General features: G+C 46.0%; 1 protein-coding gene across 1 annotated transcript in view; it reads left to right on the plus strand.

The window, feature by feature from the left end:
- Window positions 1-387: 387 nt before the first annotated feature.
- LOC139186277 (ATP-binding cassette sub-family C member 4-like) overlaps window positions 388-12,017 on the plus strand; it is a 158,891-nt gene continuing 147,261 nt past the window's right edge. Inside the window, 3 exon segments of the mRNA XM_070800558.1 lie at window positions 388-461; window positions 5,999-6,109; window positions 6,652-6,770. Coding sequence (XP_070656659.1) covers window positions 388-461; window positions 5,999-6,109; window positions 6,652-6,770 — 304 coding nt within the window.

Consider the following 12,017-nt stretch of genomic DNA (forward strand, 5'->3'; position numbering starts at 1 on the left):
CCCCGCAGTCAGCCTGCCTGCCTGCCTTTATCAAAGAGCTGGTAGCTTTGCCTCCTACCTGTGTGGGGCTTCTGGAAGTGTCTACCTGGATGTCTCTTGGTTCTCCAGCCCCACACGTGGCATGCTGCATCTATCCTATGCCTGTGACAGCAGCTGCACAGACTGGGTGCCTCAAAGGTGGACTCGTGAGGCTTCTCAGTCCCAGGAGGTGGGACCTGGCACACAAAGGGCACTCCATTCTCAGAAGCAGGTGTTCTCAGGCTCCAGCCCAGTGGACCTGTGGGGCGGCCAGTCTCCAGCATCCCTGCCAGTGCCTCCAGAAGCAGCAGGAACCCCACCGCCTCCTGAGCAGGGCAACCCGGGTCTATGTCCGCCTTGGCCGGCAAGATGCTGCCAGTGTCCCTGGAGGTGAAGACCAATCTACTGCTGAAGGCAAACTTATGCTCTCGTCTGTTTGTCTGGTGAGTGCCCCATCTGAGCTGTGACAATCTGCCATGGGTGCATGCCTGACACTGCTGGCTTCTGTTGGGGACCAAGGTACAAGGAGAGGGTGCGCTCAGGACTGGTGGCAGTAGGGGTGGGAGGAGGACCCAGGGACCTAGTGTCCACCTTATCGAGCTGCTTCAGAACCGTTCAGCAATTCACTGTCAGTTCTGAAAGGAGCTGCAACTTTCTCCCCAAGCAAGCAGCTTATGAACAACTTTATCTAATCAGTACACTGCCCCTTTGCCATCTTCCAATAATGTCCCCACCTTTCCCCATGTTCCTTAGGTGAACATCTGATTTCCAGCTGGCCTGGACTCCTTCTCTCCCCCTGTCTATGACCGTGTCTTTCTTTCTCTCCTTGCCACCCTCCCTGTGTGGTTGACTGTTTGTCCTGGTACCTAGTTGTGGCCAAATTCATGTGCATACAAAACACAATTGTTTTTTATGAAATGAATGGGAATACCATTCTGGAACACCTTTTCCTTTTTCCTGGGACACACAGCCAGGAGCAGAGTGTCTATTTGACCACAGCCCCTTTCCCTATTGCAAATATCTCCACTTCCACTTTTGAGGACCAACCCCTGGGGGTGGGGTCCCTGAAACCTGTGGGGTCTTATCCAGATATCTAGCTCAGACAAGCAGTGCATGGTCTTGATGTAGGTGGTCCTGCCCAGGAGTCCTATGGCCCTGAAACTACTGAAGGGTCCTTGAGCTGGGAGGAAACATACAGATGAAAAATGTTGCAGAGTGCTGAAGCTCTTAAATGAAGTCTTCATCTAATAGCTGGGACTACAGAAATGCAGGCCTGAACCTTTGGATTTTAATCACACTTGGGTGATTATTAGGTCTTGTGTTTCTCAACCCTAACCCATTCATCTTTTCCACAAATTCTGATACTTATTTTATGCGATAGTTTAGGGGATCCCCAGGGTGATGGCAGCTCCTATTCTTGTTTTGATGGTAGTATTCAGCTTATGTGGCTGCATCTCTTGGCTACATTTGATGGCCCTTAAGGAAAGAGGGTCCTAGAAGAAGGAATATGTGTGTGGTTACCATAAATAATAGCAAAATAGACAAATGTCTCCTTAACTTCAGGTGGGGCAAGAAACTCTCAAAGCACATTCTGCTTATTGATTTTGAAAATGTATGTCCATACAAATGGAAGGTGGAGACTTTGATTTTGGTTGGCACCCATTTCCAGTTTTCCTGCTGGAGAGGAAGGAGCCTCTTATTTCACACCTGGAGACACTGAAGCATTGAGGTTGAGTGAGTTACCTACCATCACACAGCTAGTAAGCGGTGGAGTGGGATCTGAAGCCAGGCAGTCTGGTTCTGGAGTCTACATGTCTTGTGTTTGTAACTGCTGTGCTTGTCACAGAATTGGTTATCTAGACTTGTGCCAGGGTCCTAGCCCAGGCTGAGACCCCTTATCATGACTGGGGAGGTTCTTTCTCCACTCAGATTCCCATAACCAATAAGTAAACTGATGGTGAGACTGGTAGAGCACAAGCTTTGCTCAGTGACCAAAGAATGAGAAACGGAGACTTAGTTTGCAAGTCAACCTCTCAGCACAATTTGGGCTGAGGCACTGTGTATATAGGAGGGTTGAAGCAAATGGAAGGGAATCAGGTTAAGAGAGGGAGGAATATTCGTGGCTTATGCAAGAATGGGGTGTGATTTGGACCTGAAATTAGGACAACACTCCTTTTTAGTCCTTGTATGAGCTCTTTATTTTGTTGTCATTTTTTTTTTTTTTTTTTGGTCCAACTCTGTGTGATCCCATAGAAGGCAGCTAGCCATTCTCAACTGTGGTCATCCTGGTGGGTGTGTCATTTAGCAGGCTAATATATTACAGTGAATGCGTAATGATGCTCTATGCCTACTGGAGGTTAAGTCTTCTGCCATTTGGGTCCTGGCTAGTTCTAATCAGTTCTTACTTTTCTCTTTCCTTTTATGCTTCAGTCTGAAACTCAGATAAGAGCAATTGGTTTCCACTTGAGAAAGGGGCAGGGATATAATTCTGGGACAAGAGCCTTTCCTTTTTACTGCTCCTCATTTCTGAGTGACTCTTAAGGAGCAAATGTTGGTCTTCTGATACCACTTCCTGCTGAGCATGAGTGTTGTCATATGTTGGGTTAGAGGAGGAGAATTTTTCCTAATTCAACCAAAATGAATCTGATTCTTACCAAGCTAGAGTCCCAGTTTCCCATAGTACTGGGTAAAGACCATATGCAGCTTGATTGTCTCAGTTCTGTAAGAGATACAACTAGTGAGACAATTGAGGAATTGTGGACCAAAGAGCAAGAGAAGGAGAGTAACTGTAGGGGTTCTAAGAATGGCCTTAGAAGCCCAGGGAAGCTGGTAATCCTTCTTTTGGAACTGTCACAAATTTGTTCAGTCAGGCCATTCTTGTTCTGAGTATTTAGCCAAGTGGCCTTTCTATTAATTTTTTTTTTATTGGGGTTTAGTTGATTTATAATGTTGTGTTAGTTTCAGAACAGCAAAGTAAATCAATTATACATATGTCTACTTTTTTAAAAAGATTCTTTTCTTAAAAAAAGAAAAAAGTATAAAGGTTATTACAGAGTATTGAGTAGAGTTCCCTCTGCTATACAGTAGGTTCTTATTGCTTATCTATTTTATATATGCTTCCCTAGTGACTCAGAGAGTAGAGAATCCAGCTGCAATGCAGGATATCTGGGTTACGTCCCTGGGTTGAGAAGATCCCCTGGAGAAGGAAATGGCAACCCACTCTGGTATTCTTGCCTGGATAATCCTATGGACAGAGGAGATTAGTGGGCTACAGTTCATGGGGTCACAAAGAGTCGGACATGAGTACAGTAGTTTATATATGTCAATCCCAGTCTTGCAATTTGTCCCTTCCTTCCCTTACCCCATGGTAACCGTAAGTTCATTTTCTACATCTGTAACTCTATTACTGTTTGGTAGGTAAGTTCATCTGTACCATTTTTTAAAGATTCCATGTATAAGTGATAACATGTGATATTTGTCTTTGTCTGCAAGTGGCTTTCTCTGGCAGTTGGGATGCCCTCTCTTCTATCTGACGACTCATATTAACATAGAAACAACAGGAAATGGTTGCTGGGGCACAGGTTCCCCCTTGATCAGCCGGCAGGTAATCAAGAGCTTTGTAGTGGTCAAGAGTCATGTGGGCCAGAGGGTCCAGTAAGATTTTGTCATTCTAAGGTTAGAACTGGGTCCTCTACTTACCCAGGCCAGTCTCTGACTTTTTTTTTATGGTTATGGTATTATAAATTGTTTCTAGTTCTAGGCTCATCAGGGATCCTACAAGAGAGACAACTGCTAGTACCAGTCCAGCTCCCCTCCTGACTAGATGAATGGCCCTCTTTGATTCACAGGTTGTGCGAGTGTAATTAAAATCTGAATATACCCTTGATCTGGGTGTGAACCACCTATAGCCCAGTGTCCCCTGGTAGAGTTTTCTTGGAGACAGTTGATGGCCCAACGTGGGTGGCCCTTGTCACAAGGGCCTCAAGGAATAAACATCCCACAGGGGTTAACACACTGTCTTTGGGTTTTCTTGAGTCATGTTTAGGCTCATGGTGGTGCCCTTTCATCCAGGGTAATGGCTGCATAGCCAGACTCCTCCATGTTTGGTATGATCCTGTTCCCACAGCCGTTAAGCATGATAACTATCTAGAGTTGGCCATGCCTGTAGGTGGAGGGCTTATAGTGAACAGTTGGTTGGACCCCCAGAAGACAGGGATTTGACTGACACATAGGCCTTTGCAGAGGTGTGGTGGCAGTGGGGACAACCTTGACGTTCCCGGGCAGAAGCCTGGGCATGGAGGAATTAAACCACTGTAGGTTGGTGATGCTATCAGCTGTTAGTGGAGTTCCCTGAATGTCTGGTGGGCTGTATTTATTCCCCAACTGAGGCTGAAGGTGACAGATCCAACAGTCAGTAAAATTCCAGCCCTTTTGGATGTCTGAATGTTACTTTTTAAAATAAATGAATCTGCCAGGGAGTGATACCGAGAAGGAACATAAGAAGAATCAACTGTGCATTTTAGTTGAGAAGGTGTTACTTATCTTTAGAATGACTTCAGGAGGTTGGGGTCAGAAAGAGGCTCACATGAGCATTCTGGCTGCGGGGAGGCTGACAGGATTGTAAGGAGGTCAGGAACCGGAGCCTGTTAGACTCAGGGTGTTGTGTCCATAAGATAATTCCCTGTAAAAACTCCTCTGTGTTGACAGCTGATCTAAGGAGATCTTGACCTCAAGGTTGAAACTGCTTTGAATCTGACTGGTGCTAAGACACTTCAGTCGTATCTGACTCTTTGAGACCCCATGGATTGTAGCCCAACAGGCTCCCCTGTCCATGGTATTTTCCAGGCATGAATACTGGAATGGGTTACCATTTCCTTCTCCAGGGGATCTTCCCAACCTAGGGATCGAACCAGCATCTCTTATATCTCCTGCATTAGCAGACAGGTTCTTTACCACTAGCGCCATGTAGGCATCCTTGAATCTGATACAGTTCAGAAGATTTAAGTCCTCAGTAATATAGAAACATATCTGCAACCTTACCCACAATGGCCATGCAGCTCTATTCTGCTTGCCTGAAAAACCGTTACTTTATTTTCATTTCTAGATATATTTTTCCCTTAATAATTAAAGCAGATGTACAATGTATGTTCAGTAGGCCACAAACAGCCTGCTTTTAAGTTATACCATGTATAAGCCAGCATGACTTTCCTATACCTAGAATGTATGTGTGTAAGCACATGTCTAAATTCTCCCTGTATCTTTATATATTTAAAATGTAGACTTCTTTTTTTTAATATACCCTTATTTATTTTATTTATTTTTTTAAAATTTTTATTGTATTTTATTTTATTTTTTAACTTTACAATATTGTATTGGTTTTTTGTATTGATTGTATTGTATTGATTATTGTATTGATTGCCATTATTGTATACAATTGCCATTGTATTGATATGCCAAATATCAACATAAATCCACCACAGGTATACATGTGTTCCCCATCCCGAACCCTCCTCCCTCCTCCCTCCCCATACCATCCCTCTGGGTCGTCCCAGTGCACCAGCCCCAAGCATCCAGTATCGTGCATCAAACCTGGACTGGGGACTCATTTCATATATGATATTATACATGTTTCAATGCCATTCTCCCAAATCATCCCACCCTCTCCCTCTCCCACAGAGTCCAAAAGACTGTTCCATACATCAGTGTCTCTTTTGCTGTCTCGTATACAGGGTTATTTTTACCATCTTTCTAAATTCCATATATATGCGTTAGTATGCTGTATTGGTGTTTTTCTTTCTGGCTTACTTCACTCTGTATAATAGGCTCCAGTTTTATCCACCTCATTAGAAATGATTCAAATGTATTCTTTTTAATGGTGGAGTAATACTACATTCTTTTTTTAACAATGTCCATGAATGTAGGTTTCTAATTAGAGATGTGTAATTTGGATATATGTCAGTCTCCTTTTAATGTTTAACAGGTGGCTAAACCCCTTGTTTAAAATCGGTAACAAACGGAAATTAGAACCAGATGACATGTACTCAGTGCTTCCAGAAGATCGCTTCCAGCACCTTGGAAAAGAGTTGCAAGGGTGAGCACAGACATCAGGGAGAAGGGGAAGAAGAGTGAGAATTTTCACGTGAGGCTAAAGGTTTGGGGATGCTTTGCCTTCCTCTGGGTTCTTCTGAGACTCATCCACTGACTCTGCAGGCTCACCCCCTCAGGCTGACCCCGGGCTTAGCCCACTTTGGAGGGTGGGGGAGCCCTGGTTCCCTGTGCATCTTTGGATGTGGAGGGAGCCCACAGCCATGGCCCTGGAGGCCAGGGAGCTCTGTCCCTGGAGGTGGGGTCCCCGGAGGAGGGTGTCTGCCCTCTTGGGCTGTTCATTACCTGTGAATCCAGCAAATCTTAGCAGGAACTTGTTTCCAGAATCTGGAACTTTTCCCTCAAGGCCTGTTTCTCTGGTGCTTCAGAGTCTGCACCACTCATCTTTCAGGAGACCTGTGAGCAGGTAGCCAGAATCTATTGTGCAGCCGCAGAGTGCCCTGTAGTGTGGGCTTGTCTCCCACTCCGCCCCGCCCCCTTTCCCCTTTGGTGGACATACTTTTTACTGTGCTTTGTTTCTCATCCCAGGCACTGGGATCAAGAAGTGTTGAGAGGCCAGAAGGATGCACAGGAGCCCTCTTTAGTGAAAGCAATCATAAAGTGTTACTGGAAATCCTATTTAATTTGTGGAATGTTTACATTTCTGGAGATGAAAGATTTTTATACTCTGCACTGCTTTTTGGTGTATGTATCTCAGTACTGAGATGGACGGGACAGGTAGGGAGAGAGGCCAGTAGTCTAAGGTCTAAGGATAAACCCTCTAGGAAACATGATAGAGCTCAGAGGTTGTATTTATCTTTAGAATGGGCAAGGACTGGACTCCAAGGGTTACTATTTTTCTTTTTACTGATTAAAACAGTATTGTGGAAGGATGACCTTGAAATAAAAGACATTTTATATTATGTTAGAAAGTTCCTGGTTCTCAGTATAAATGCTGACTGATCTTTGACCAAAAGATTCCAGAAGCCTCAGGCAATATGGCCCTGTGATTTAGAGGAAGGTAATTTGGACACGAGTCCAGTATAACATACATTTTTATGACACTCTTGTTATAGTTTAACAAGGTAAAAATTGTTACCTTGACCAGGTCACATCTGATAAATGCTTTTCTAAGAAGATACCATCGCCACTCCTCTTCCAGGGGAACAGAACCCAGGGCCCTGCATCTGGCCTGTAGCCACCCAGAACTCCTAAGAGCACACCTTCCCCCAGGGTGCCCCCTTCCCCATGGGCTGGCACTGTGAGCAAAGCCCCCGTGGGGAGGAGCTCCAGCTTCACCATGAATTCTCTGGATCCTCCATGCTGCTTTCTTTCCCTGGTTGTGGGGATGGATTCTTGATTGAAGGGCGAGTCCTGATAGCATGGCGTTGGCAGAGGGTGTAGGAGGGAATGTGCAGGGCAAACCAGAGGCAGAAAGCTGTGAGGTCAGTGACCTCTGTGACCCTGAAGATCCTGGGTCAAGATCCCCAGTGAGACAGTTCACCTGGGGACACAGTGCCATCAGCCCCCTTTTCTGGCTGAGCCTGCTGTGGGTCTGCTGCACAGACTCCTGTGTGGCTTGTGCTCTCCGTGGTCCTTTAGTGCTGCCTTAGGGACACGGGCGGCCTGTGAGTGTGTGAGAGCAGGAGGGATGGAAGATACAGTTGCTGAGAAAGAGGTGTTTTTGGTGGAGAAGGTGTGAGCTGTCCTCAGTCCATTGTGTTGGGGGTGAGGTTGGTGGGCCAGGTGGTTTACAGGTGGGAGGTGTGGCTCTTGTTTAAATGCTGTGCTGTCCTGAAGGGCAGTGGACATCTGGGCAGGTGAAGTCCACCCCACACAACTGGAGAGACAGAGAATCTATCAGCTCACAGGTGACTTGATGGTGCTGGGGGATGGAGTTCTCACTGATGTCAGAAGAGGATTGGCCATTGTGCCAGAGGGTGGGACAGGTATGTGGGCAGGGTGCCACCTTTGAGGGGGCACTGACCACTTAGGTACTGCGGTTCCTTGTGAAGGACGCAGGGTGGGAGAGGGAGCAGGAGCCCGTCAGTCTGTCCCAGCCATTCTTTCTCCCATGTGCAGCTGTCCCAGTGATGGTATTTCCACATAGTCACAGTAAGTCTCTGTTTGAAATACACAGGTGGCAAGCTGGTGTGGCCTGTTTGTGCAGGATTTCCTGACCTCACACAGCAGAGCTTTCATGAATTCTGCTTGTCCGGAAACTCTGGGGCCTTGGTGTCTGCCTGTGGCTCATGCCAGGTGCCTGGTTGGATGAGTGGCCTCCGGGTTTAATGTTGGATCATATCAGGAGCAGGTCTTTCTCTGCTGTCCCTGGTTCTCTAGTTTCTCTTTGGTATCAGATGCTAAAGAGTCTTAAAGTCAGGTGGGTTCAAAGCATAGCCCATGTGGCTGGGTTTGAACTGAGTTGCTGATTTTTCTTACTGTCCTGGGCTATTAGCTCCTTGGGTGGGGTCACTAAGCCTTGGATGGATCCCATTCTAATATGAGTCTTGGGTCTTGGCTGTGGCAGCTCATGGGAGAAGCAGACATAGAGGGAGAGGCCACAGGATCTGGGGTTCTTCCTGAGAGCGAATCTGCCCCACTGTGGTGCTGGGAGTGTTGGTTTCAAAGTTGTCCAGCCCCAGTAATACTTCCTGCTGGGGGTCCAGGAAGGCCAGGCCTGGGGCTGCATAAGGTACAACTGGTAGAGCCCTGGGCCCTTTTAGGAGGTTGGTCGCTGGGTGGTCATGGCAGAGAAGTGGGGAGTAGAGGATGTAAATTTAGGGGTTCATCTGTGTGGCAGTACTGCTAGTACTAGTAGCAGTGCTAGTTAGTTATTAATTGATTTTATGAAGCAACTTCCCATGTTGTGATCAATCTATACTGCTTGTTGTTCTTTATATTACAGATGGTGGAAATCTAAACTCAGTCCAGGATCTTCTAAAACACAAATATATTTCCTTTTTGATCTCCGGCCCTCTTTTAATTCCTCAGGTGCACAGAATGCCCCATGGATCATCCATGATCCCAAGCAGTATGGTCTTTCCACCCACAGTACAAGTAGGGCCTCGCAGGTACTCCTGGCAGCACCAGTGGGAGAAAGTGGGGTGACAACAGTCCAGAGTGAGGCTTTTAGGGTTTTAGGATTTTGAGATATGAAAACCTCTGTCCTATGAGAATGGCTTCCCTGATAGCTCAGCTGGTAAGGAATCTGCCTGCAATGAGGGAGACCTGGGTTCGATCCCGGGGTTGGGAACATACCCTGAAAAAGGGAAAGGCTACCCACTCCAGTATTCTGGCCTGGAGAATTCCATGGGCTGTCCTATGAGAACTGAGGAGTATCCCTACCTCTCAGAGAAACAAGTAGCAGGCTGTGGAGCACTTGCCAGTCACCCCTAATTAGAACAGAACAGCCGGAGCACTCCCAGCACCCCTGGCCCCTGTGTGCACCTCCACGGGTACTGTGGGTGGGGAGGACAGGTCCCCACCTGCCCGGGGCCCTCAGGGTGGAGAGGAGGAGCCTGAAGCCTCTGCCTGGGCCTGAGTCACAGAGACCACCTCCCCAGGTCATCAGTGCTTCTCTCTGAGAGGTGAGGTCTCCATTGCTGGTGTGTAAGTGGGGTGACCTCAGAGAACCAGAGTGGGTTCACCCAGTCCCTTCCCCTGAGAGGGGAGGTGTGGCTGGGAATTATATCTTCTTCCCAGGACCCTTTGAAGTGGCCCAGCCTTGTCTGATCACTTGGCCTTTATCTGAAGCCACTTTTGCTGATGGTCTCTGGTCCAGGTGGAGGCTGTGGGAAGCACATGTGTGTGTAAATCCTCACTTTGGAGCTCAGCTGATGGGCAGGAAGTAAACAGAATCCTCTTCATCCCACAGTGTTTTGTGCCTCAACTCACGGCTGGTTCCCCAAGAGCTGAGTGGTCTTTGCATTTATTTCCCAATCGTTCCTTCCATGTATCCCTCACTTTGCTCAATCCAGGAGGCTGAGGAGTGGCTGTTGGTGGCAAAGATACTGTGGGCTGAGAGCAACCACTGAAGACCACACAGTGGGAGAGGAGGAGGGGGCCTTGAGCCAAGCAGAAGGGGACCTGCCGAGCAGACGTGCTGTGTGCGCACTGCTGGTTCCTGAGAGCATAGCGTTAACCATTAGGTGTTGATAATATCCACAGTGATGACCTTGAGTTATAAATTAGGGTTTTATATCCATTCTCTTTTCTTTTTCAAAGCATATGTAAGTTACTAATGTAAAATTAGAATTTTTTTAATTGAAGAATGATTGGCTTACAATGCTATATTAGTTTCTAGTATACATCATTAGTGATTTAATATTTTATACAGTACATAAGTTTAGTTACTGTCACCATGCAAAGTTATTCCAATCTTATTGAATATATTTCCTATGCTGTATATTTTAATCCTATGATTTATTTATTTTTTTAACATTTTATATATTTATTTTTTGTCCCTGATCCCCTTTTACTTATTTTATAATTTGGAGTTTGTACCTCGTAAGTTCCCTCAAGTATTTCACTTGTTTCTTCCACCCTCCCCCTAATACATTTTCTTTATGTAGTCAGGGAAGTAGGAGACTCTTTTTAAAAGATTGCATTCATAATGGTTAAAAATTTTAGAAGTGAAAGTTTAATTACAGTCTAGAAAATTTGGCTTTACACGTGACTCTTCTCAAGAGTTCTTGTTCCACTGTGATCATCTGTGAGCAACAATGAGTTTTCCAAGCCCTTTGTGAAACCAGCCTCTGCCATTAAGAATAGAATATATCTCTTACCAGGACTTCTAATAATAAAAGTGATGAAAAACCCTTGTTTTTATGGTGGTTTCAGAGCACTCTGAGCTTTTGTAGCTCATTTAGTTGTCCCAGGATTCCTCCGAGGAAGGCAAGGCCTGTATTTTCACTAATAAAGACCTGGAGGCCCAGGAGGGCACATGATGGGTTCGGGGTCACGTGACTCGCACGTGGCCGACCCGGTCCCTGAGGCGCGGTCTTCTGACTGCTAGACCCCTGTTCTCTGTGTTCTGTCCTCTCCCCCCACAGCCTCCACTGAGGCTCAGAGCCAAGAGGAGCTGCTTTTCTAGCAACAGCTCTGACCCCTCTGTCTGCTTTCTCTAGTGTCCCCCCCACCCACCCTGCATAGATTTTAAAGAAAATTTAAAAAATAGAATAGAATGAAAGGATAACACAATGTGTCACTCCAGAATAGGGCTCTCTGGCAGAAAGATTGTTGTGAGTTGATTCTGTTTTTTAGAAATAGACACAGGAGAAACCCTGAAGACAGAGTAGAAGTTACTCTTTTGTGAGGGACATTTACATTGATAAAGGAAACCTCCCTTTGTAAAGATGTCTGCCTCTCTGTACCAGAAAAAGGATGGCTCTAAATCATAGCAGAATCCTATTGGAGGACAGTCTTCAAGAAGGATGAAATCTGCATAACATACCCAACCCTAGTGTAGTTTAAGCTGCTTTTCCTGTTAACCTCTCATAGGTGCTGCCTCACCTTTCCTTTGTCTTTAGTGGGAGATGCATTTAAGGTGGTGGCTTGGGCCATCTCAGGGAGTTACTCAGCTCTCCTTGATATTTTACATGCGTATCAGAAATATACATGTTGATAAAGTTCTGTTTAATTTTCTCTTGTTATTCTGTCATCTATTACAGGGGTGCTCAGCTAGGAACTCAGAAGGGTAAAGGGAAATAAGCCCCTATGTCACCCTAGTGAATGTCGCTCAGTCGTGTCCGACTCTTTGCAACCCCATGGACTATACAGTCCGTGGAATTCTCATGGTCTGAATACTGGAGTGGGTAGCCTTTGTCTTCTCCAGGGGATCTTCCCAATTGAGGGATCAAACCCAGGCAGATTCTTTACCACCTGAGCCACCAGGGAAGCCCATGTCACATTAA

This window comes from Bos indicus, chromosome 12, assembly GCF_029378745.1.
Source record: "Bos indicus isolate NIAB-ARS_2022 breed Sahiwal x Tharparkar chromosome 12, NIAB-ARS_B.indTharparkar_mat_pri_1.0, whole genome shotgun sequence".
NCBI lineage: Eukaryota > Metazoa > Chordata > Mammalia > Artiodactyla > Bovidae > Bos > Bos indicus.